The sequence below is a fragment of the Oncorhynchus mykiss genome, chromosome 1 (assembly GCF_013265735.2).
Source record: "Oncorhynchus mykiss isolate Arlee chromosome 1, USDA_OmykA_1.1, whole genome shotgun sequence".
Lineage (NCBI taxonomy): Eukaryota > Metazoa > Chordata > Actinopteri > Salmoniformes > Salmonidae > Oncorhynchus > Oncorhynchus mykiss.
The window spans coordinates 7,413,749-7,440,426 of record NC_048565.1 but is presented as its reverse complement, the minus strand read 5'-3'; the positions used below and the strand labels follow the sequence as shown (position 1 = coordinate 7,440,426).

Here is a 26,678-nt window from a genome sequence, read left to right as displayed (position 1 = left end):
GGACTGCGGTATAGGACTGGGACTGGAGTATAGGACTGGGACTGGGGTATAGGACTGGGACTGGGGTATAGGACTGGGACTGGGACTGGAGTATATGACTGGAACTGGGGTATAGGACTGGGACTGGGACTGGGGTATAGGACTAGGACTGGGACTGGAGTATATGACTGGGACTGGGGTATAGGACTGGGACTGGGACTGGGGTATAGGACTGGGACTAGGGTATAGGACTGGGGTATAGGACTGGGACTGGGGTATAGGACTGGGACTGGGGTATAGGACTGGGGTATAGGACTGGGACTGGGGTATAGGACTGGGACTGGGACTGGGGTATAGGACTGGGGCTGGGGTATAGGACTGGGACTGGTGTATAGGACTGGGACTGGGGCTGGAGTATAGGACTGGGACTGGGACTGGAGTATAGGACTGGGACTGGGGTATAGGACTGGGACTGGGACTGGGACTGGAGTATAGGACTGGGACAGGAGTATAGGACTGGGACTGGGACTGGAGTATAGCACTGGGACTGGGACTGGAGTATAGGACTGGGACTGGGGTATAGGACTGGGGTATAGGACTGGGGTATAGGACAGGGACTGGTGTATAGGACTGGGGTATAGGACTGGGGCTGGGGTATAGGACTGGGACTGGGGCTGGGGTATAGGACTGGGACTGTGGTATAGGACTGGGACTGGAGTATAGGACTGGGACTGGAGTATAGGACTGGGACTGGGGTATAGGACTGGGACTGGGGTATAGGACTGGGATATAGGACTGGGACTGGGGCTGGAGTATAAGACTAGGGCTGGGTTATAGGACTGGGACTGGGACTGGAGTATAGGACTGGGACTGGGGTATAGGAATGGGGTATAGGACTGGGACTGGGGTATAGGACTGGGGCTGGGGTATAGGACTGGGACTGGGGTATAGGAATGGGGTATAAGACTGGGGCTGGGTTATAGGACTGGGACTGGGACTGGAGTATAGGACTGGGGCTGGGGTATAGGACTGGGATATAGGACTGGGACTGGGGCTGGAGTATAAGACTAGGGCTGGGTTATAGGACTGGGACTGGGACTGGAGTATAGGACTGGGACTGGGGTATAGGAATGGGGTATAAGACTGGGGCTGGGTTATAGGACTGGGACTGGGACTGGAGTATAGGACTGGGACTGGGGTATAGGACTGGGGTATAGGACTGGGACTGGGGTATAGGACTGGGACTGGCACTGGAGTATAGGACTTGGACTGGGCTATAGGACTGGGACTGGGGTATAGGACTGGGGCTGGGGTATAGGACAGGGACTGGGACTGAGACTGGAGTATAGGACTGGGACAGGAGTATAGGACTGGGACTGGGGTATAGGACTGGGGTATAGGACTGGGGCTGGGGTATAGGACTGGGACTGGGGTATAGGACTGGGGTATAGGACTGGGACTGGGACTGGGGTATAGGACTGGGACTGGGGTTTAGGACTGGGGCTGGGGTATAGGACTGGGACTGGGGCTGTGGTATAGGACTGGGACTGGGGTATAGGACTGGGACTGGGGCTGGGGTATAGGACTGGGACTGGGGTATAGGACTGGGACTGGGACTGGGGTATAGGACTGGGACTGGGGTATAGGACTGGGACTGGGACTGGAGTATAGAACTGGGACAGTTTACCAGGTTCTACTGTTGGTAACTGGAACAGACAGTTTACCAGGTTCTACTGTTGCAACCTTGCAGTTACTAGTTCAACACTCTAACCACTAGGCTAACTGCCTCCCCCGAGCAAATAAGAAGAGCAAATCTTAGATACTAATTACTAGTCTGCAGCTAAAAATGATGTAAAACTAGGAGGAGAATACCGACAACCACCGAAACATCTAACCTATGAGAACATTTTTGAATTGTACTGTGAAGTATCCCTTCTAGCCACGAAAGAAACAGAAAAAGAGAGAGAGAGAGAGAGAGAGAGAGAGACTCAAATGAACTGTCTCTCCAGCAGACAGACTGACGATTCCAACAGAGAAGATCACAACGACACATGGGTGTAAAAATATATTGATTGCAATTATTCCCAAATGAGTGAGCGTTCATGTGCAAAGGATTAGCATTTCAATTAATATAATTATCAATTGTGTGTAGTGACCCCTTTTGTCTTTCCCACTCTTTCTCAGTCCACACCTACTGCCCTTTATCCACACCCCCTTCCCAGTCCACACCCACTTCCCTTTGTCCACACCCCCTTCCCAGTCCACACCCCCTTCCCTTTGTCCACACCCCCTTCCCAGTCCACACCCTTTGTCCACCAAGCCGTCATATCGGCTTAGCCCACTAGGGAATGTTCCCTATCCTTGTTAGTAACATATATCTACTGTTTATTTGTTTACGCATTTCTGTGATTATTTAGTTACTTAGTAAATAAATGATTAAGCCAAATGGTGTATGGATGATTCATAGTAAAAGCTGGGTTCGTCCAGATAACCAACAATTTACAACGTTTGGAAAGAGACTGACGTGAGGTATTAAAATATCAGAAGAGTTATATTCGGAAAATTATAACTTTGTAATCTGAAGATTTTCCGCGGTGCCCCGACTTCCTAGTTAATTACATTTACATGATTAGTTTAGTCACGTAATAATAATTACAGAGAATTGATTTGATAAAATATCAGTCTTCACTTTTAATGATGCCATAGACACGACAGGGCATTTAGGCCAAAGGTAAACCATCTGTCAGGGCATCGATACAGAGCAAAATAAAATACTAGGGCGGCAAAATACTTGAAACTCCTTTCCCTCCATGATAGATTTTTTCCCCCCTTTATTTAACTAGGCAAGTCAGTTAAAGAACAAATTCTTATTTACAATGACGGCCTAGGAACAGTGGGTTAACTGCCTGTTCAGGGGCAGAAAGACAGAGTTGTACCTTGTCGGCTCAGGGATTCAATCTATCAATATTTTGGTTACTGGCCCAACCCTCTAAACACTAGGCTACCTGCCGCCCCAATCTCTCTGTGTGTGTGTGTGTGTGTGTGTGTGTGTGTGTGTGTGTGTGTGTGTGTGTGTGTGTGTGTGTGTGTGTGTTTGTGTGTGTGTGTGTGTGTGTGTGTAACTGAATGTCAAACTCATGATACTGTCCGTCATAATGATGACCTCATAAAGCTGACCTCATAAGGATGACCTCATAAAGCTTACCTCATAAAGCTGACCTCATAAAGCTGACATCATAATGCTGACCTCATGAAGCTGACCTCTTAAAGCTGACTTCACAATGCTGAACTCGTAAAGCTGACCTCATAATGGCGAACTCACAATGATGACCTCATAAAGCTGACCTCATGAAGCTGACCTCATAATGGCGAACTCACAATGATGACCTCATAAAGCTGACCTCACAATGCTGATCTCATGAAGCTGACCTCATGAAGCTGAACTCATGAAGCTGACCTCATGAAGCTTACCTCATAAAGCTGACCTCATAAAGCTGACATCATAATGCTGACCTCATGAAGCTGACCTCTTAAAGCTGACTTCACAATGCTGAACTCGTAAAGCTGACCTCATAATGGCGAACTCACAATGATGACCTCATAAAGCTGACCTCATGAAGCTGACCTCATAATGGCGAACTCACAATGCTGATCTCATGAAGCTGACCTCATGAAGCTGAACTCATGAAGCTGACCTCATAAGGCCGATATCACTGGCTGTCAAACATTGTACTGGATGTCGACTTGGTGAAGCCTATTTCACTTCCTCAAAATCCCCAAAATGAATTTAAGTTAACTAAAAAAATCTGTAATTAATTTTGAGGTATTTGCCGAGGATGTTTCAGTTGTGTAATTTGACTATCTAACTAAGGTGTTTGATGTAGTATTTCTTATGTTAAAAAAAATGTGTGATGTGTTGTCTTGTGGAAACAAAGTCAGAGATGCTGGGCAGGTCTGTCTCACTGTCTATACTATTGGTTAGAGGGCAATCACTGGAGCTGTTCCATCCCATGCTAGTGGGCAAGTGGACATTGTCAAATGAAAACCCAACCTTCATTTAACCGTTGTGATGCACAGATGTTTCAAACTCCGTTTTTAGACGAGACTTTATGACCAAAATGATCCTATTTAGACTGAATTCTGACACTAGAACAATAGTTTCTGACTCATATCGATGCCACATGGGTTGTTTTCAAAGTGAGTCAATATTAAACAATTAAAAATAGACAACTGCATTTTAATACTTTTTTAAATCCCAAAATGAAGGACTGAATTGAACCGTGTGAATACATCTATAATATATGTATGTGTTTTACTGGAAAGCTGTGTCTGGGAGAGCAGGATTCTACCTCGGTGATCTTTACAGGATGTGGCAACACTTCACCCTGCCTCCCTGGCTGTCTGCCTGTCTGCCTGCCTGCCTCCCTGGCTGTCTGCCTGTCTCCCTGTCTGGCTGTCTGCCTGGCTGGCTGTCTGCCTGGCTGTCTGTCTGTCTGTCTCCCTGTCTGTCTGTCTGTCTGTCTGTCTGTCTGTCTGTCTGTCTGTCTGTCTGTCTGTCTGTCTGTCTGCCTGCCTGCCTTCCTGTCTGTCTGTCTGTCTGTCTGTCTGTCTGTCTGTCTGTCTGTCTGTCTGTCTGTCTGTCTGTCTGTCTGTCTGTCTGTCTGTCTGTCTGTCTGTCTGTCTCCCTCCCTGCCTGCCTGGCTCTGCCCCTGGGCTGGAGTAGACAGAGTGCTGCAGGGCCCCTCCGCCCAGCTGCTGGCATATGAAAACACATCACGCCGTAGTAAAGCTGTAAAATGACAGGCGAAGAGATTCTGCCCTCTGGCCATTCACAATTAACCTGTTAGATCTCTAGGGGCGCTATTTCATTTTTGGATAAAAAACGTTCCCGTTTTAAGCACGATATTTTGTCACGAAAAGATGCTCATATTCTTGACAGTTTTGGAAAGAAAACACTCTGAAGTTTCAGAATCTGCAAAGATTTTGTCTGTAAGTGCCCCAGAACTCATTCTACAGGCGAAACCAAGATGATGCATCAACCAGGAATTAGCAGAATTTCTGAAGCTCTGTTTTCCATTGTCTCCTTATATGGCTGTGATTGCGCAAGGAATGAGCCTACACTTTCTGTCGTTCGCCCAAGGTCTTAGCAGCATTGTGACGTATTTGTAGGCATATCATTGGAAGATTGACCATAAGAGACTACATTTTCCAAGTGTCCGCCTGGTGTCCTGCGTGGAATTCGGTGCGCAATTGCCAGCTGCTTTTACTTTACCATTTGATTCAGGGGAGAAACCATGTGTCCAAGAACGATGTATCAATGAAGAGATATGTGAAAAACACCTTGATGATTGATTCTAAACAACGTTTGCCATGTTTTCAGTCGATATTATGGAGTTAATTTGGAAAAAAGTTCGCGTTTTGAGGACTGAATTTTCGGGGTTTTTTTGGTAGCCAAATGTGATGTATAAAACGGAGCTATTTCTAATACACAAAGAATCTTTTTGGAAAAACTGAGCATCTGCTATCTAACTGAGAGTATCCTCATTGAAAACATCAGAAGTTCTTCAAAGGTAAATTATTTTATTTGAAGGCTTTTATGTTTTTGTTGAAATGTTGCGTGCTGGATGCTAACGCTAATGCTAACGCTAAATGCTAACGCTAAATGCTAACGCTAAATGCTAACGCTAAATGCTAACGCTAAATGCTAACGCTAAATGCTAACGCTAGCTAGCTACTTTTACACAAATGATTGTTTTCCTATGGTTGAGAAGCATATTTTGAAAATCTGAGATGACAGTGTTGTTTACAAAAGGCTAAGCTTGAGAGATGGCATATTTATTTCATTTCATTTGCGATTTTCATGAATAGTTAACGTTGTGTTATGCTAATGAGCTTGCTGATAGATTTACACAATCCTGGATACAGGGGTTTTTTCATAGCTAAACGTGACGCAGAAAACGGAGCGATTTGTCCTAAACAAATAATCTTTCAGGAAAAACTGAACATTTGCTATCTGAGAGTCTCCTCATTGAAAACATCTGAAGTTCTTCAAAGGTAAATGATTTTATTTGAATGCTTTTCTGTTTTTTTGTGTAAATGTTGCCAGCTGAATGCTAATGCTAAATGCTACGTTAGCCATCAGTACTGTTACACAAATGCTTGTTTTGCAATGGTTGAGAAGCATATTTTGAAAATCTGAGATGACAGTGTTGTTAACAAAAGGCTAAGCTTGAGAGCTAGCATATTTATTTAATTTCATTTGCGATTTTCATGAATAGTTAACGTTGCGTTATGGTAATGAGCTTGAGTCTGTATTCACGATCCCGGATCCGGGATGGGGAGATCAGAAAGGTTAATAGTAATTAAAACCACACTCCTGTGGGTTAAGAGGAAAAAGACACACACACACACAAAAAAAGAAGTGCTATCTTAGGTGTGATTTGGCCCTAATCACTGATACAGGGTCAGATACAGCATTTGTCCATCCCCCTAATCTTTAACCTGTCCCTCCCCCTAATCCTAACCTGTCCATCCCCCTAATCCTAACCTGTCCATCCCCCTAATCTTTAACCTGTCCCTCCTCCTAATCCTATTTTGTCCATCCCCCTAATCCTAACCTGTCCATCCCCTTAACCCTAACCTGTCCCTCCCCCTAATCCTAACCTGTCCATCCCCTTAACCCTAACCTGTCCCTCCCCCTAATCCTAACCTGTCCATCCCCTTAACCCTAACCTGTCCATCCCCCTAATCCTAACCTGTCCATCCCCTTAACCCTAACCTGTCCATCCCCTTAACCCTAACCTGTCCCTCCCCCTAATCCTAACCTGTCCATCCCCTTAACCCTAACCTGTCCATCCCCCTAATCCTAACCTGTCCCTCCCCCTAATCCTAACCTGTCCCTCCCCCTAATCCTAACCTGTCCATCCCCCTAATCCTAACCTGTCCATCCCCCTAATCCTAACCTGTCCATCACCCTAATCCTAACCTGTCCATCCCCCTAATCCTAACCTGTCCATCCCCCTAATCCTAACCTGTCCATCCTCCTAATTCTAAACTGGTAAAGGGAGTAGGAGAACCTGATCCTCTGTCTGTGGTTTAGAGAAACTTCTAACACAATTTAGTCTATACAACAACAGTAGAAGCCTTTAGAAACATTTAAAAACCAGAATTGATACCAATTCAAACGTGTTTGTTTTTCCTTTGCCCCAAAACTCCAAGATAACAGTTTTGTTTGAATAGGGCCGTTGCGTTACAAGTAACTCTTACAAAACACAAAAGATAATGACCCGGACAATTTCCACATCTTTACCTTTATGTTGGTGCCCAAGCTATGTGTGACTCGTTTCAGGAAACTAGGCACATGTCGCACGTCACTACTTCACACGAAAGGCATTTGTACGTTTCATTTTTTTTTATCAAAATTCGTTTTTTTTAGTCAGAAATACCTTTTGGAACATGTGAACTTTCATGTGCCTTAATAACAAACTTGTATACCATCTGTAAATACAAATACAGTTGTTAAATTTTTAGCCTAATTGGTTTAGACACGGAAAAAGTCAGGAACCTTCCCGCTTAGCCATGATTGGTTGGACATGCCGAGAGATGAGTTTAGGATTGGTCTGCCATGTAGCATCTTCTGTCTTTAAAATTAGCTGCTCATTATGTGTAGATAATCCTTTCTACTACATGTTTTTTTTTAAAGATATAACGTTAGCCATGGAAAACTGCAAATGTGTTGCTACTGCTCTCAATTACATCAGGCGCTAAGGTCAAAGGTCAGCGGAAAAAAAGTTGTGATGGACTACTTTCTGGAGAACGATCTTGCCATGCGGACTCTGAACATTTATCATATGATGACAAAATCCTTGATTTCGGTCAAAACATTTTAATTGAACCAGACATTGTAGAGTCTTCGGAGTCTTCGGATTGGGAAGAATCGTCAATCAACAGTGTTGTGGTCATGGAAGAAGTTGACGTAGTTTTAAAAGCAGTGGAATGCCCGGTGGAAGCAGAGTATGATAAGGAGATGTATACAATTCTGGCGTTTGATTGCAAATTCAGAGGGAGTTGAAAAGAGAACACAGAAGGCTGTTGTATAAAACACCTGTCTCCGGATTACATCTTCAAACTAAGGGCCTCCATGGCATCCGTGATAGAGAGGGAGAAATATCTGATGATTCTTATGGCATTGTACATGGTCAGTGTGAACCACAGTGCATTGACACAACGGGCCAAACAAGATGTACAAACTAAATGGAAATGACACAGGATGTTATTATTATATGAAATGGGTTGCAGTCTACCATGAAGCATTCTTCCATTTTCTGTGTAGCAATATTATCTAAGAAAACCATTTGCATTGCTAGCTATAGCTTAATAGTAGCTAGCTAACTAGCTAACATTAAACCTATTTGGTTAGCTTTAGCTAGCTATGACAATCGGGTGTATTGCTAGTACTCTATAGATTGGGATTATGGTTCATTCTTTATCTAGCTAGCTAGCTACATGTCTAAACAAAAGAGTTAGCAAGCTTGCTAACGTTACTAGTATGATCTGTGTAGTAATATTATCTCAGAAAGCCATTTCTAATGCTAGTTATAGCCTAATATTAGCTATAGTATCTAACTTACATTGAACCTAGTTAGTTAGCTTTAGATGGCTATGAGAATCTGTTTGTATTGCTTGTACTATGGGTTGGGATTACATTTAATTGTCTAGCTAGCTAGCTACATGTCTAAACAAAAGACTCCACTTCGCCAGATGATTACATGACCCATCAAGTTAGCCAGGTGTGTTTGACGGTGATTACGGCCATCTATTGTATAATAATGCAAAAATATTTGTATCTGGAATGTGTATTTTCAGCAGCAGTAGAACACACCTGACTCTCCTCCACCAGTCATAGAAGGAGACTGGAGGATGATACGATGCTGGTGGAACGCTATGACAGGCAAACAACAACTTGACTCCGTACTTCAGGCCTCTGTCACAGATCCAGCAGTACCCATACTTCAGGCCTCTGCCACAGTTCCAGCAGTACCCACAATTCAGGCCTCTGCCACAGATCCAGCAGTACCCACAATTCAGGCCTCTGCCACAGTTCCAGCAGTACCCACAATTCAGGCCTCTGCCACAGTTCCAGCAGTACCCACACTTCAGGCGAATATCATTTTCATTACATTGTATGAGGCTATTCTTCTTATCTAAACTTGGGAGGTGAATTAATGTTATGCACGGTTGTAATGTCTTCATTTCTTTTTCTATTTTTTTTTTCTTTTTTTGGGGGTCTATGTTCCTGTTTTACAGCTTCGATGCTCTTGAGCCTGGTGTTGTTGTCACCAAAGAGCATTCAGACTCAGTCGGGACCAGGTTTCAGCTGCTGCTGCGCAACGCTGACGTCCTTCCTCCCATAGATGGTCTGCCTTTACAAGCACCACCTGGACTGGACACAGCTAGACAAACTTATCTTTTTGAGAAGATCAGGGAGTTTTGTCACAAAGAGGGAATGGACATGACATGCCCTGCACCAAAGTCAAGGGCAGGACAGAAACATGCTCTCTGACTATACATTCCCTTGCGTGGATGGACCAGTTCATCATGGTGGGGCGAGTTCCCAGTCATTCAGACTATCTGCAGTGCCTCTATGCACATTCGTATGACTTTCTCCTAACCCACAAACACAGACAGACAGACAGACAGACAGACAGACAGACAGACAGACAGACAGACAGACAGACAGACAGACAGACAGACAGACAGACAGACAGACACACACACACACACACATACACACACACACACACACATATACACACATACACACACACACACACACACCATACGTTGCAGCTACTAAATAAAAAATATCCTGTTGCTCATCCACTTTCCCTTGATTGTATGCATATAATTCATAGAACTACCTCATCTACCACCAGTATCACTGCTATTGTTATTGATATTGTTCTTGTACATACTGTATGTTATTTTGTTATTTCTCTACTGGCATTGATAAGTTTTGTTCTTTTTTTTATATTGAGTTTTGCTACTATGCAAATACAGTAACCCTTTCACTGTACCATTGACATCTGACAAAATAAAGGTTGATTATTATTATTATTATTATTATTATTTGATAGTGTTTATCGGAGACGGTAATGTGAAGAACAACATGACCTGCACCAAAGTCACATTAGGATATAGACTTATAGTAGGCTACTAGTTTTACCACTTTCAGTTTTAAAAATCTTTACTCACTCTGTTTAGCACATGGCCTCAAATGTGAATCCTTAAAGAGACGGGCGGGGCTACAGCTTAAGAGGGTGTGAAAGATGCTGAATTGGGCGGGGCTAAAGCTTAAGAGGGTGTGAACGATGCTGAATGGGCGGGGCTAAAGCTTAAGAGGGTGTGAACGATGCTGAATGGGTGGGGCTAAAGCTTAAGAGGGTGTGAACGATGCTGAATGGGTGTAGACAAAGAAGAGCTCTCCAGTAGGTGTACCAAAACATTCCAAAAGTGGGGCTACAACTTTAAATTATAATTACTTTCGCATTGTTCCTCAAATGCTGTGTATGACGTACAATTTTGTAACTCTGAATTTTTTTCAAGTGTTGCTACATAAGATTGAATCGAGGCGGTCGGTCACATATTCCCGACTCGTTTGATCTGATTTGTTATGGGAGAATCTACTGACCCCTATGTACTGTATGCACCAGTCTCTGGGCTAAAATATATTTAATTTACTTTCAACAGCTTTAGCTGGGTGTGACTGAACTCGCAGTGCACAATGGAACCAATAGAGTAGTCCCAAAAGTCCAATAACCCCTTTTTGAAAGAGAAAAAGAATACCATTTGAACCCAGGACTGTCATGCACCAACATTAAGTCAAACCCCGACCATAACACAGTTGTCCTATACTAGGACCTTCTTGTTGTCTTATAACCTCATTAATAAGAGGTGTCCTTACCTTCCAGCTTCATGCCAACAGTGAGGCACTTCTGAAAGCGGCAATAAGGGCAGCGTTTTCTTTGTGTCTTGTCGATGGCACATGTCTGGTTCTCTATGCATGTGTACCGTTTGTTATTCTGAACCGTGCGCTTGAAGAAACCCTGCGGAGAAGAATTAACATTGTCAACACGTATGACCCCGGCGTTTGTAACTGCCCGATTCACAAACACATGCTTGAGCGTGCAAGCTCTCACACACATACACACGCACACACACACACACACACACACACACATACACACACACACACACACACACACACACACACACACACACACACACACACACAGACACAGACACAGACACACAGACACACAGACACAGACACACATACACACACACACACACACACACACACACACACACACACACACACACACAGAACATTTCTTGACACCATCTCCTGTTCATCATCGACAAATGACCAGAAAATTAGGCTTTACAGTTCCTCATATGTAAATGGTGCTGAATGAACTAAATGAATAATGAAAATTCTGATTTCAATATGTAAAACTTAAAACCCTAACAAAAACAAATATCGGATACACTACTTTGTTATAAAACATTATAATTCTTGCTATGAGATTATCAAAATAACTTCCACTAATTGCTTTGAATTGTTAATGCCAAAAATATTTACTCACAAATAAACAATGATTTTTACTATTTATGAATATGTGCTTTGGGTAAATGTTCAGACAGATGCATGAATACAACAATTGTCATGTTACTTATATTTTAATTAATGTTTGATGAAAAGTACAGAATAAACATCTGTTCTAATTATTAGTTTAAACAACAATATAAAATACTATTAATAACATCAAAATGTGAACAATATTTTCATGAAGTATCCTGTTGCAATTCCAGCCAGACAATACCACAAGCACTACATGGATATTTACACTTACGGTGGTGCTATGAAGACTTCAGAATGTACCTGAACAACTTCTTCTATCTTAGTTATAAAACAATATGAGAATAAGAGAATAACAAATCCAATCATTTATAGTTCACTTGGTTGTAACTGTGCCGTTGAATAAATGTTCAGAAGTAGTGTAACAGTATAACTTTAGACCGTCCCCTCGCCCATACCCGGGCACGAACCAGGGACCCTCTGCACACATTAACAGTCACCCACGAAGCATCGTTACCCATCGCTCCACAAAAAGCCACGGCCCTTGCAGAGCAAGGGGAACCACTACTTCAAGGTCTCAGAGCAAGTGACGTCGCCGATTGAAACGCTATTTAGCGCGCACCACTGCTAACAAGCTAGCCGTTTCACATCCGTTACAGTAGCAGGAAAAATCTCACGTGGAAAAGGTATTAGCGTATTTGATGCAGTCTAACACAGTGCCATCTGTTTTATGTCACCAAAGCCCCATATACTACCCACCATTGCGACCTGTACGCTCTCGTTGGCTCGCCCTCGCTTCATACTCGCCGCCAAACCCACTGGCTACAGGTCATCTACAAGTCTCTGCTAGGTAAAGCCCCGTCTTATCTCAGACCACTTGTCACCATAGCAGCACCCACCCATGGCACGTGCTCAAGTAGGTATATCTCACTAGTCACCCCCAAAGCCAATTCCTCCTTTGGCCACCTTTCCTTCTGCTGCCAATGACTGGAACGAACTACAAAAATCCCTGAAGCCGGAGACTTATATCTCCCTCACTACCTTTAAGCACCAGCAGCTGACAGACCACTACACCTGTACATAGCCCATCTGTAAATAGCCCATCCAACTACCTCATCCCCATATTGTATTTATTTATTTATCTTGCTCCTTTGCACACCAGTATCTCTACTTGCACATTCATCTTCTGCACATCAATCACTCAATCAATGGTATGGCGAGGACCCAACATGCCCCCTCTGCCCAGCTCCAGCGACTCTGGTTGCAAGACCAGCCTCTCACAAGGCCGCTACACCTGGAGGCACAATCAGGTCCTCAAGAGCCTGACTGCAGCACTTGAGACCAAGAGGAGTGCAACCAATTCATTACCTCCAAAAACAAGCAATCCCGTCAAAACAACAACATTAATCCGGGAGGGACAGAAAAGGCCCAAGCATCCTCCTACGAAGCCAGAAACTGGACACCTAGCCATGGCCCGGGACTGGAAGATTGTTGTCGATATCGGCCAGCAACTCATTTTTCCACCTGAGATTGCTTCTACCAACCTTAGGCCAGACATGGCACTCTGGTCCCCTTCACGAAAGGCTGTGTACATCATAGAGCTCACAGTCCCGTGGGAAAACTCTGTTGAAGAGGTCTACGAGCGTAAGAAACTGCGTTACACAGAGTTGGCAACAGACGCAACTCAGCGTGGCTGGAATGCAAAAGTCTGGCCAGTTGAAGTGGGATGCAGAGGATTCGTGGCTTCTTCCACCATCAGGTTGCTGAAAGAACTTGGAATCCTTGGACAGGCTCTCCGGCAGACCGTCAGAGCAGTTTCTCAAGCAGCTGAAAGAGGCAGCCAGTGGATCTGGATCAAACGGAAGGACCCTTGCTGGGCTATAACTTCATGACCCCCCACCCCCACCTGAGAACCCAATTCAGATCCCTCCAACTTGAGGAGGGCATATGAGGTATGCGGTCAGCTGTAGGACTGGCTCAGGGAAGAGGACGCCCCTGCCTTGCATAGTCCCGTGGGACATCTTAATTGGGCATGGGACACAAGCTAAGGCTTGATCACCCTTTAGCTGGCCACCTTTGATGAGGGTGTTTAGTGATTAAAGACCGAAACACCCACTGATTTGAAGGCACACTACTGAGGATGTGTCCCAAAATTGACATCTTAACCCAGTCTAAGAAATAAACCTCCAATGCCACTCTATCAACATCACGGCAAATCTCATGCGAGTGCATACCATCTATTGGCACAATGGACAGTTTTTAACATCTCGTCCCGTGTTTTATGATTCTGATTCAGTGTTTAATTGGTATATTGTAATTACTTCGCCACCATGTCCTATTTATTGCCTTACCTCATTTGCTCACACTGTATATAGACTTTTCTACTGTATTATTGACTGTATGTTTGTTTATTCCATGTGTAACTCTGTGTTGTTGTATGTGTCGAACTGCTTTGCTTTATTCTTGGCCAGGTCGCAGGTGTAAATGAGAACTTGTTCTCAACTAGCCTACCTGGTTAAATAAAGGTTAAATAAAAAATAAAAAATTCCCGATCCACACAAGTCAGGAGAAATGCCTTAAACCTGCCCATTTAAAAGTAAAACAATCAATATTTCACCAAACTCAAAAACAATGTGCAACCTGCGTTGCTTGATCCAGCCTATAACCACACTAGAATAGACACACTGGATATACAGTCTACTGACCCACTGGATATACAGTCTACTGACCCACTGGATATACAGTCTACTGACCCACTGGATATACAGTCTACTGACCCACTGGATATACAGTCTACTGACCCACTGGAAACACAGTCTACTGACCCACTGGATATACAGTCTACTGACCCACTGGATATACAGTCTACTCACCCACTGGATATACAGACTACTGACCCACTGGATATACATTCTACTGACCCACTGGATATACATTCTACTGACCCACTGGATATACAGTCTACTGACCCACTGGAAACACAGTCTACTGACCTACCGGATATACAGACTACTGACCCACTGGATATACATTCTACTGACCCACTGGAAACACAGTCTACAGACCTACTGGATATACAGACTACTGACCCACTGGATAAACATTATACTGACCTACTGGATATAATTTCTACTCACCCACTGGATATACAGACTACTGACCCACTGGATATACAGTCTACTGACCTACTGGATATACATTCTACTGACCCACTCAATATACAGTCTACTGACCCACTGGATATACAGTCTACTGACCCACTGGATATACATTCTACTGACCCACTGGATATACATTCTACTGACCCACTGGATATACATTCTACTGACCCACTGGATATAGATTCTACTGACCCACTGGATATACATTCTACTGACCCACTGGATATACATTCTACTGACCCACTGGATATACAGTCTACTGACCCACTGGAAACACAGTCTACTGACCTACCGGATATACAGACTACTGACCCACTGGATATACATTCTACTGACCCACTGGAAACACAGTCTACAGACCTACTGGATATACAGACTACTGACCCACTGGATAAACATTATACTGACCTACTGGATATAATTTCTACTCACCCATTGGATATACAGTCTACTGACCCACTGGATATACAGTCTACTGACCCACTGGATATACATTCTACTGACCCACTGGATATACAGACTACTGACCCACTGGATATACATTCTACTGACCCACTGGATATACATTCTACTGGCCCACTGGATATACATTCTACTGACCCACTGGATACACATTCTACTGACCCACTGGATATACATTCTACTGACCCACTGGATATACATTCTACTGGCCCACTGGATATACATTCTACTGGCCCACTGGATAAACATTCTACTGACCCACTGGATACACATTCTACTGACCCACTGGATATACATTCTACTGACCCACTGGATATACATTCTACTGGCCCACTGGATATACATTCTACTGACCCACTGGATATACATTCTACTGACCCACTGGATAAACATTCTACTGACCCACTGGATATACATTCTACTGACCCACTGGATACACATTCTACTGACCCACTGGATATACATTCTACTGACCCACTGGATAAACATTCTACTGACCCACTGGATATACAGTCTACTGACCCACTGGATATACAGACTACTGACCCACTGGATATACATTCTACTGACCCACTGGATATACATTCTACTGACCCACTGGATATACAGACTACTGACCCACTGGATATACATTCTACTGACCCACTGGATATACATTCTACTGACCCACTGGATACACATTCTACTGACCCACTGGAAACACAGTCTATTGACCTACTGGATATAGATTCTACTGACCCACTGGATATACAGACTACTGACCCGCTGGATATACATTCTACTGACCCACTGGATATACAGTCTACTGACCCACTGGAAACACAGTCTATTGACCTACTGGATATACATTCTACTGACCCACTGGATATACAGTCTACTGACCCACTGGATATACAGTCTAATGACCTACTGGTAATACATTCTACTGACCCACTGGATATACAGACTACTGACCCACTGGATATACATTCTACTGACCCACTGGATATACATTCTACTGACCTACTGGATATACATTCTACTGACCCACTGGATATACATTCTACTGACCCACTGGATATACATTCTACTGACCCACTGGATATACAGTCTACTGACCCACTGGAAACACAGTCTACTGACCTACCGGATATACAGACTACTGACCCACTGGATATACAGTCTACTGACCCACTGGATATACAGTCTACTGACCCACTGGAAACACAGTCTACTGACCTACCGGATATACAGACTACTGACCCACTGGATATAGATTCTACTGACCCACTGGAAACACAGTCTACAGACCTACTGGATATACAGTCTACTGACCCACTGGATATAGATTCTACTGACCCACTGGATATACATTCTACTGACCCACTGGATAAACATTCTACTCAATAAATGGTCTTTCCATTTAAATGTATTGCACTCTTTCAAGTCAGTGATCGTGTATGTGTGTGCGTGTGTGTGTTTGTGTGTCTGGGTTAAACTGAATGACGAAGTTAATGTTTTTTTTTAAACACAGAGATCCCTAGAGTGAGCCTTTGTCAACATGTCACTGTTAGTCTACACCTGTTGTTTACAAAGTGTGTGACAAACAAAGATTTGGAGCCTCCAAATCGCCAGCGAGGAAACCATGACCATTTATGGTTCTGTCGACCTTTATGTTGGTTTTAACATGCAGGTACAGTGTGGTTTCATGTGGACTTAGAATACAAGTCTGTGTTTGTCTATCTGTATGTATCTGTGTGTATCTGTGTGTATGTGTGTTTATGTGTGTTTATGTGTGTGCGCATCCTGCTTGCTTGCCTGTGTGTGTATGTGTGTGTGTGTGTGTGTGTGTGTGTGTGTGTGTGTGTGTGTGTGTGTGTGTGTGTGTACAGGTTTAAAGCAGACCAACACTGTATTACATTGTGTGTTTAGACATTGAGTCCTGATACCTCCTGTCTCAGGCCCACGGCAGTGTGCTAGCCTGATACCTCCTGTCTCAGACCCACGGCAGTGTGCTAGCCTGATACCTCCTGTCTCAGACCCACGGCATTGTGCTAGACTGATACCTCCTGTCTCAGACCCACGGCAGTGTGCTAGCCTGATACCTCCTGTCTCAGACCCACGGCAGTGTGCTAGACTGATACCTCCTGTCTCAGACCCACGGCAGTGTGCTAGACTGATACCTCCTGTCTCAGACCCACGGCAGTGTGCTAGACTGATACCTCCTGTCTCAGACCCACGGCATTGTGCTAGACTGATACCTCCTGTCTCAGACTCACGGCAGTGTGCTAGCCTGATACCTCCTGTCTCAGACCCACGGCAGTGTGCTAGCCTGATACCTCCTGTCTCAGACCCAGGGCAGTGTGCTAGCCTGATACCTCTTGTCTCAGACCCACGGCAGTGTGCTAGACTGATACCTCCTGTCTCAGACCCACGGCAGTGTGCTAGACTGATACCTCCTGTCTCAGACCCACGGCAGTGTGCTAGCCTGATACCAGTGTGCTAGACTGATACCAGTGTGCTAGACTGGTGAGAAAGGACAGAAAAGACCCCAATCTTTCTCCCGTCCAAAAAAAACCAGACAGCTTCCATTGAAATAACTACACGGTACAACTCCAACATGTTCCTGATTAACAGATCCCCGTTTAGAACTGTGCTGGTGGGAAATGAGCCATCATACGTTGAAGACACCCGTACACACATAGGTTACCTTTAAAATGATCCACGGTCAGAACGCTGTCTGAGGATATGAGTTAAAAACGGGTTATCTCGGGCTAAAACGACAGGATTCATTTTACAACTTTACTAACATGCCTCTCTAACAAGACGGAATCCAGTGACAACCTCCATATGCTGAGTTTAAGAAAGAAAATAAGTTTAAAAAAAAAACTATTTCAAAGAATTACACACTCTCTACCATTTTAAAGAAGACAACACTTCAAATGAAGCAATGTTGCTATTGAAGGTATCCTCAGAGTAAATGTGTTGCATCTTAAGGTCAGAAAATGGATTAAATCTACAGCGTAGGCTATGTGGACCACACACAAATAGACATTTAGAGATTTTACAAAAAAAAACATTTGGTTAACTATATGTAGGTTACTTGGAACTTCTGCAAACAAATGTAGGAGTTTACTATGGCTAATACGCTAGCATAAACAAATCGAAACTGTTTACATATGACAATGGTACATTGAAATATGCTCATATTTTAACACATAGCTTACTGATTATGGAAACAGCAGGTACATAGACCAGACAGGAGACAATATGAACCACTTCACACTAACCACCATTATATCCTTCAACCACAATCATCAATATGTTATTATCAGTTACATATCACTGCACGTAGCACATTTTCTTCAATAAAGGTTCCAAGAGAAGCACGGAAGGACAATCTGAGGAAAGGTTAGAAAAGTTGTTTTAAAAAAAATAAAAAATAAAATAAGAACAAACCTTGCAGCTTTCACATGTGAGGAGCCCGTAATGGTATCCAGAAACCTTGTCTCCACACACCGGACACATCTCATCCAAGTCTTCATCATATGAGTAGTTCATCATTTTATAGTGGGGGGCTGCAACACACGACACACATGAGAAAACGAAGAAGAAGACTTTGATCTGAAATACCTTATTTTCCTATATAGGCCTACTGCAGTCTTTAACTATACATCTGACTGAATTTACAATGACCTTAGGCTATGGAATATTTTTTTGAAAATCCATCAAATTTTTTAGAAAAAAATTAACATTTTGAAGCTTTGATCCAAAAGGAAATTTGACTAAACTATTCCTTATTTGGATGAATAATGTTATTTGATAGTACTAAAAGGAAATAACCTTAATTTTCCCGTTTTGCTGCATTCACTCTTGCTCGCCAGTCGCAGACAGTGCAAACATATGAAACTGAGCTTCATAAATATTCATGATATTAAGTCGTGAATTCATCCCGGAAATGGTAAGATATTAGAGTTAAGCATTCGAGGAGTAAATGTTACCGCCCACAGGCGAATGAAGACAGCCTACAGTGCAACCTTTCGTGCTAACAGGTGAAAGAAAAATATAAAACTGATTCTTAAATTGAACTTAAATTGAATCGCCTTCAGCTACTCTTCCCGTGTCTGCTCTGCTCTGTACACATACGGTTTAATTTACTTTCCATAAGCACCTGCTTAAGTCATTTTACGGGCATGAATGCTGATGAAAATAATTGCATTGATAAGCGGATATATAACAGTGTTAGCAAACAGCGGAACTGACATTTACAATGGTAAGAAAATAATTGATTGTCCTTAAAATGCGGGCAAACATCAAACAGAAAAATCACAATGAATTTCAGAGCAGATAGAATAATGTAACTTTCAAAATGCGTCTTTCTGCCTGTGTGTCTGCTGAGCATATTTTTCTCCATTGACCCTCTGATCTCCCAGCGTTTACAAGCCCTGTATAATAAGTTGAGAAAGTCATCGTAAATACGAATTTGTTCTTAACTGACCTGCCTAGTTAAATAAAGGTTAAACATATATATTATAATAATAATCTTACAAACATATCCACCAGCAGAAAAATTCCCGTATGAAAATGTCAGGCCTCATATTTTGATGACAGGAGAGCTGAACCCATGGGTTAGTTTACACAGTAGCCTACTCTAGACCTTTCGGTCAGATTTTTTGACAAGTTCAGAAAGTTTTTCTGTAACCTATAACTTAGCTATCGAATCTTATCTCGGGCCTCTGAGAAACAATGCAGCCTCAAAACTATTTTCAGTTTAAAGTTTGATATTTGAAAATAAGCTATGCCCATGTTTAAATGGATTGGAAAATGGCATTTTCTTTTTTTGCACGCAGACAGAGAAACTACCCGTGCAAAATATAGATGAAAATTCCATTCATGCCTTGAAGGTTGAGTTATAAGATATTTGTATCAACACTATATGAAACTTAATTTTTTAAGATAATCGAACTGTGCAATTAGCAAAGTGGAGGGGATTTAGAAATAATAATTCGATAGGCTTGCAAAGAACACTTCAATTCTCATCGAAAATAGTTATCTTATTTTCTAACATTGAACTTTTGGAAATTAAAACAAGCAGTAGGCTAGTCCAGTATTATGAGAAGGAACCCCCAAAACGACGGGTTATAGGTTACAATTTGTAAATTTAACAAAAATGATTCCAAGCTAAATGTATTTAACCCAACTTGGCATTTTTCAATAATTGCACATTTATGTCATCAAAACTTGTTTTTGTCGTAGGCCAAATGTCTTACTCGCAAACTGTAGGATATCTGATTTGCACCCTCCTGTTCTGGAGTAAAGGTTCTAAACTCGTCGCCCTTTTAATATAAACTTTTGACAAAAACGTGACCTGAAAGAAAATATTTTATTCCAAATATCACTGACATAATTCTGCATGGTGCTGAAACCGAAGTTTAAAAAGACAATGGCCTAGACTTGATGCCATTTGGGGAATTCACATTTTTCAGGTTCCAACAACTGGCACATGAGCTCTTGCATATTAAGCAAACGTTAGACATCAGGTGAGCTTTAGGATGGTTTACTCATTAGCCTAGTAAAATCCCATCAGATGACTGTGGCTAGGCCTGTATGGTAGATCAACCGTATCCTATAATTTCATAATAGCCTATGGCAGGAATGAAACACAATGGATAAAACGGAATGATATCTGACTAAGTGAATATTGTGCTTTTAATTCATTCATAAAGTGCACAATGGAATCATTTACCATGCACTATTTTGAGAAAGTCGGTGACAGCAACAATGATCTTTCCTATAGAATTTGGGTAGAGCGAATTCGCAAATGCCACATATTGACCGTCCCAGCGTAGCCTACCTTAATAGTGATATATATTGACCGTCCCAGCGTAGCCTACCTTAATAGTGATATATAATGCATGATCAGCAAATAAGTTAACTATTCCAAGTTGCCAACTGAATAAGATGCACGACGAGTTTGTCTTGGCTATTTATGTCCTAAACTGTCAGGTCTTTCGCCCGTAATTACGCACAATTTCACAAATTACACCTTTCGCGATGCCAGTGTTAACGCACAACGGTCGCGCGGTCTACAATATTGCCTAATAATACGGCATCTAAATCGGTCTAGATTTCTTACCTTGCATATTTCTTGGCATGTGTCCCTGTTCTCCATGCGATCGAACGAGTCCTAGAGATTCCGTGTCGCCTTTGGGCAGCATGACAGCTCCACTGGGCTGAGCGGGAGACTCAGCTCCGTCCGGCTGACCACCTGGACCGGAGAGGAACACCACAGGTTCTCACACTCACTCACTCACACACACAGACACACCGGAGAAAAGTGGCTTCTCAAATCCTGCGCGCTCACTGTATGGCCAAAATGCAGCGGGCTCTGCTTAAACAGACAGCGAAGGTCTAGGCTACATACCCGATGGGTAGCCTGCAACAGCGAGAACAATGTAAATTCATTCTGAAATTGCTCTTGGGTAAATTGAAATATGGAGCAATGCCGTTGACCCTAGTATACGAGCATGGTTTTACCGCGAAGTTAAGGGGTGGAGCACAATGATTTCGAGTTCTCTCTCTCTCTCTCTCCGTCTCTCTCTCTCACTCTCTCTCTCTCTCTCTCTCTCTCTCTCTCCGTCTCTCTCTCTCTCTCTCTCTCTCTCACTCTCTCTGATTAAAATAACAAATCTACCCGGACAACCAGGATTGAACCGGGTTAAAATATGATGACACCTCTCTAGAGGTCTCGGCAGCTGACTGCTCTCCCGCTGGCCTTTCCAAGTCTTTGACACTGGTCTTGAAAGTGGAGTTAGCGAACTGTCAGGAACTTTCGGGCTGGTTTGAAAAGACTTTCACGCCGGCCGCTCCTTCAGGTAAATTCGGTCTATCTGTGATGGAGTGGGATGTGAAGTTCAAACCTCTCCTTGCTGCTTTGTTTACTCCACGGACACCGCTTCCTAACGCCAATCAGGGGCTCATGGTGGTATGACATCACACCCGTAGCTCCAATCGCGTGCGGAGACGGGCAACATAATTTCTAAATCGTTTATCCACACTGTCCAAATCACAACTGTTTTTACTGCTAATGATGGGCTTTAAAATCGGCTGACTAAATCAAAGTGATGCAACTGAAACCATCTTTGACACAGAGGAGCGGAAGGCATATATGTATAGGCACGGAGGCATGTCGTTATGCCAACAGGTCTAGTAATGAGTTATAAGCACAGTTTTAATCAAGCTTTTCATGAGTAGGTAGCTGATAAATTAGTGTGGGGGGGGGACTATGCGCGCAAACAGGTGCCATTTTACTGAGACGAAATAAAAATATTCGTTTTAGGCTACTGGATGAATTAATTCTAAACTATTGCGACAAAAATGCAAATTAGGGCAAAACTTTTTCAAAGCTGTCGTCTAATATGCCAGGCCCGTTTTTAAAATACCACATTTACCTCTATAAATGATCTAATTTCTCTCCTTAATATTTACATAATTATATAAGCTACAGGACAAGACGGATCAAATCACGTAACATAATTGACGTGAATTAGAACAACAAAACGAAAATCAGGATTTGTTTGTGTGTTAAAACACACACACACACACACACACACACACACACACACACACACACACACACACACACACACACACACACACACACACACACACACACAGCGGAACACAACATAATTCACTCTTGTCATCACCTGAGCCCTATTGAGAGCTGTCAAGCAACGGATGGGGAGGATGGTGAAAAGTGACGCACAGCGGCCTTTTCAAGCAAAAGGTTAGGCTACATCCAAGGTCAACTCGAGACATACATTAGAGTGGCCCTATAAGCACGCGCGCACACTCACACGCATTTACGCACTTGCGAGGGCAAACTCTCACACACACGCACCCCGCAGGTCTAACTGATTTAATCTATCCATTATATCAAATATATATATATATATATATATAACCAAAACTACACTTAAATAATTATTTCGAAATTATCAAACATGCAATGCTAATAATTGTTGCAATTATGATATTTTTTATCGTTGTAAAGAACATGCATTTCGTTGCTTTTCTCGTGCATGTTCATGCTCTGATAGCCTAATCTTTATCATTTCCGATCATAAAGGCAACTCGGAAATGATTTCGAGTGAGTTAACATTTAAACTGTAACCTACACTCACACACATTGGTCTACAAACACGTCCAAATGTCTGACACATTGACTGTAAAATGTTTGGCAATAGATTGCCGGAATACATTTGACTGTTACTGATGTCAATGTTTCGATTGGAATCCATAAATAATTTACTTTAAACTGAACACAAGCATTTCGCTACACTCGCATTAACACATGCGTGTGACCAATAACATTTGTTTTGATTTGACTTTGAATACTGAGCGCTATTGAAAAGATACCTTCGCTGATAGTGTTCATAAAACAAAAGCAAGCTGAAGATGTATCAATGATGAGGCCTCAAACCTGTTACGCACGACAACCACGCGTTGAAGTGACCTCATTTGCAACATATTTTCAATTTATTTCCGGATATTCGTCATTCCTTAAATTTGACCTAATGACTTATTTATGCATGTAAAAACATAGCATTGCATTGTGTGTTTTTGTAAAAAATTATAATAATAATAACAAAAATAAAACAGGAAATTGTGTATAAGCACCCTAACAGTACATTCAATGCATAGACAACAACACATGTCAACAACCTAAACCAGGGATTGGCAACTTTGATGGGGGGTGGGGGCCACAAAAATCTGAACTCATCATGGGGGGGGGCCACAGTGGCTCACAGGTCTGTGTAACCACACCCACACATGAAGTCAGAGACAACCCTAGCCTTTTTGGGGAGGCCCTAAGTGAAAATGTGTTGCCAGCAACACATTTTAGCGCCCCCCCCCCCTTCTACACATTTTGCCATGGGGCGTAGTGGAAAATAAATGTGCAGTTTTCCAGCTAATTTCCTGCAATTCTACTCATTTTACCACGGAGAGACGTGTTTGCATGTGATATCTGAGTGAGAGTGACTAGCAAAATCAATGGGGGGGCCCCTGTCGGTAATTGGACCAAGTTTAGATAGCTGGCTAGACTAATTTACCAATCAAATATTTTTTTTTAGCTGTCACGGACTAATTGAGTGACTGTCAGTGACTGACATTACAAGAGAAAAATTGCTCAACCAAGTTTCGAAATTGCACCTTGTGTACTCTACTATTCTAACTCTGTTCAAAATAATAATAATAATAATAATAATAATTGTGTGTGTGTGTGTAGTTTTCAGAAATCGATCTGCGGGCCTCCATCCTTGGTCTAAACTAATCTTCAAGCATAACATGAAAAATGCCATTGCTGTTACTCAACAATGCACGTCAAAAATGGACATTTCAAAAAAAGGTTAGAGAAAACTGCAAGTTCAACCTTGTATTTATGGGAACATGACTGAGTGCACGAGTCTAATAGAGAAATGATGAACACTCTTAGAATTAGTGGTGACTTGAGGAAACCTGCATCTTTGCTAGTTAATGGTTCATATTTGCACCTTTGATTACTTGTCAGGGTTCTTAAAAGGAATCTTTAATGTTTCAACATAACATCCTGGAGGAACCCTGGACTGGAGGCGTGGCTTAGAAGGGGCGTGGCTTAGAAGGGGCGTGGCTTTCATACATCCTTTTTGGGGGCCACCTGTTAGATTAAATGTCATTCCTGTTCATATCGTCTGTTGTATTGTCATCACATGTTAAAGTTGAACATTGACAGTTGTATGATTTCCTCAAGAGTCAATGCAAATGCCAAAGTTGAAAAAGTTACCACTTTATTACTATGTGATGAGCAATGTTAGTATTATTCATATTAAGTTACAATGTGTAATATGCAAAAATATTTAAATTGGAAGTGTACGAACTGAACATGATGACCAGGAATGACATTTACTCTAACAGGTGACCAAAAATCTGAAAGCCACACCTCAAATCTTCTGATTGGTTGTCACCTCTACAATATCTTAGTGAAAAGATTAACAATTAAACCCCTTCTCATCGCATACACTTTCTGGTTTGACCCTTTACACATGGGTTGCTCGAAGATCCTTTACACAGGGGTTCCTCGAAGAACCATTTTGAACTGAAAATGTTCTACCTGTGTGGTAATTTTTAGAACCCCAAAAGGTTCTTCCTGGCACCTTTACCTCTGAGAGTGTAGGCTATAGAGGGGCCTCTCGAATCCTGGCTGGCACGCTGCACCAGACACGTAGCATGAAGCTATGATACAACACAATCAGCCACTACTCACCTGCACCAGTCAAGTCCTCTGTAGAGCAACACTGATCACTTTCACTGTCACGGCTGAAGGAAGACATGCCAATCCACAGCTCCACAGAGAAAACAAGGCTCTGGTTTGATCGATCCTCTACGACACCGACCCTTAATCTCGATCTCTTAACCTATTCCATTCTGTGAGTAGTAATTGGGGCAATCAGAGCAATGAAGAGGGCTGAGACTTCAGGAGTTAAAGAGAAAAGGAAAAAGTTACTGTCCACTTGCTCTGAAGTCGAGTGAACTCTGCCTGTTGAACTATCCCATCCCCTTCCCTCCCTCTTTCTGCCCTCTCTCTCTCTTTATCTCTCCATCCCTCCCCACTTTCACCCCCCCCCCCCCAACACCACACGCATGCACACACACACACACACACACACACACACACACACACACACACACACACACACACACACACACACAAGCAATTATCAACAGTATTCATAAATGCTGGCCCGGGATTGGTCCTGTGGTGGTCATGTGGTTGATAAGATCCAGTTACAAATTTAAACAGAGACAGATAAGGGTTAGCTCTGTGATGGAATGATTAACCTGTAGCAGAGAGAACGAGGGAGAGACAGGGAGAGACAGAGAGACAGATAAGGGTTAGCTCTGTGATGGAATGATTAACCTGTAGCAGAGAGAACGAGGGAGAGACAGGGAGAGAGAGGAGAGAGAGAGGAGAGACAGAGAGAGGGGAGAGAGAGAGAGAGAGAGAGAGAGAGAGAGGAGAGGGGCAGGGAGAGACAGGGAGAGAGAGGAGAGAGAGAGGAGAGACAGAGAGAGAGAGGAGAGACAGAGAGAGGGGTGGGGCAGAGAGAGAGGGGGGAGAGAGAGAGAGGAGAGAGACAGCGAGAGAGAGGAGAGACAGAGAGAGGAGAGGGGCAGTGAGAGACAGGGAGAGAGAGAGGAGAGAGAGAGAGAGAGAGAGAGGAGAGAGAGAGAGGAGAGACAGAGAGAGAGAGAGAGAGAAGAGACAGAGAGAGAGAGAGAGAGAGAGAGAGAGGAGAGACAGATAGAGACAGGGAGAGAGAGAGAGAGAGAGAGAAGAGACACAGAGAGAGGAGAGACAGATAGAGACAGAGAGAGAGAGAGAGAGAGAGAGAGAGAGAGAGAGGAGTGGGGCA

General features: G+C 42.9%; 1 protein-coding gene across 1 annotated transcript in view; it reads right to left on the bottom strand.

Annotated features, from left to right (window-relative positions):
- LOC110528450 (nuclear receptor subfamily 5 group A member 2-like) overlaps positions 1-25,814 on the bottom strand; it is a 135,782-nt gene extending 109,968 nt beyond the window's left edge. Inside the window, exons 1-4 of the mRNA XM_036985694.1 lie at positions 25,529-25,814; positions 21,359-21,490; positions 18,682-18,800; positions 10,943-11,084 (exon numbers count right to left, since the gene is read on the bottom strand). Coding sequence (XP_036841589.1) covers positions 10,943-11,084; positions 18,682-18,800; positions 21,359-21,490; positions 25,529-25,595 — 460 coding nt within the window. The 5' untranslated portion in view covers positions 25,596-25,814. The remainder of the gene's footprint in view (positions 1-10,942; positions 11,085-18,681; positions 18,801-21,358; positions 21,491-25,528) is intronic.
- Between the last annotated feature and the right edge of the window lie 864 nt (positions 25,815-26,678).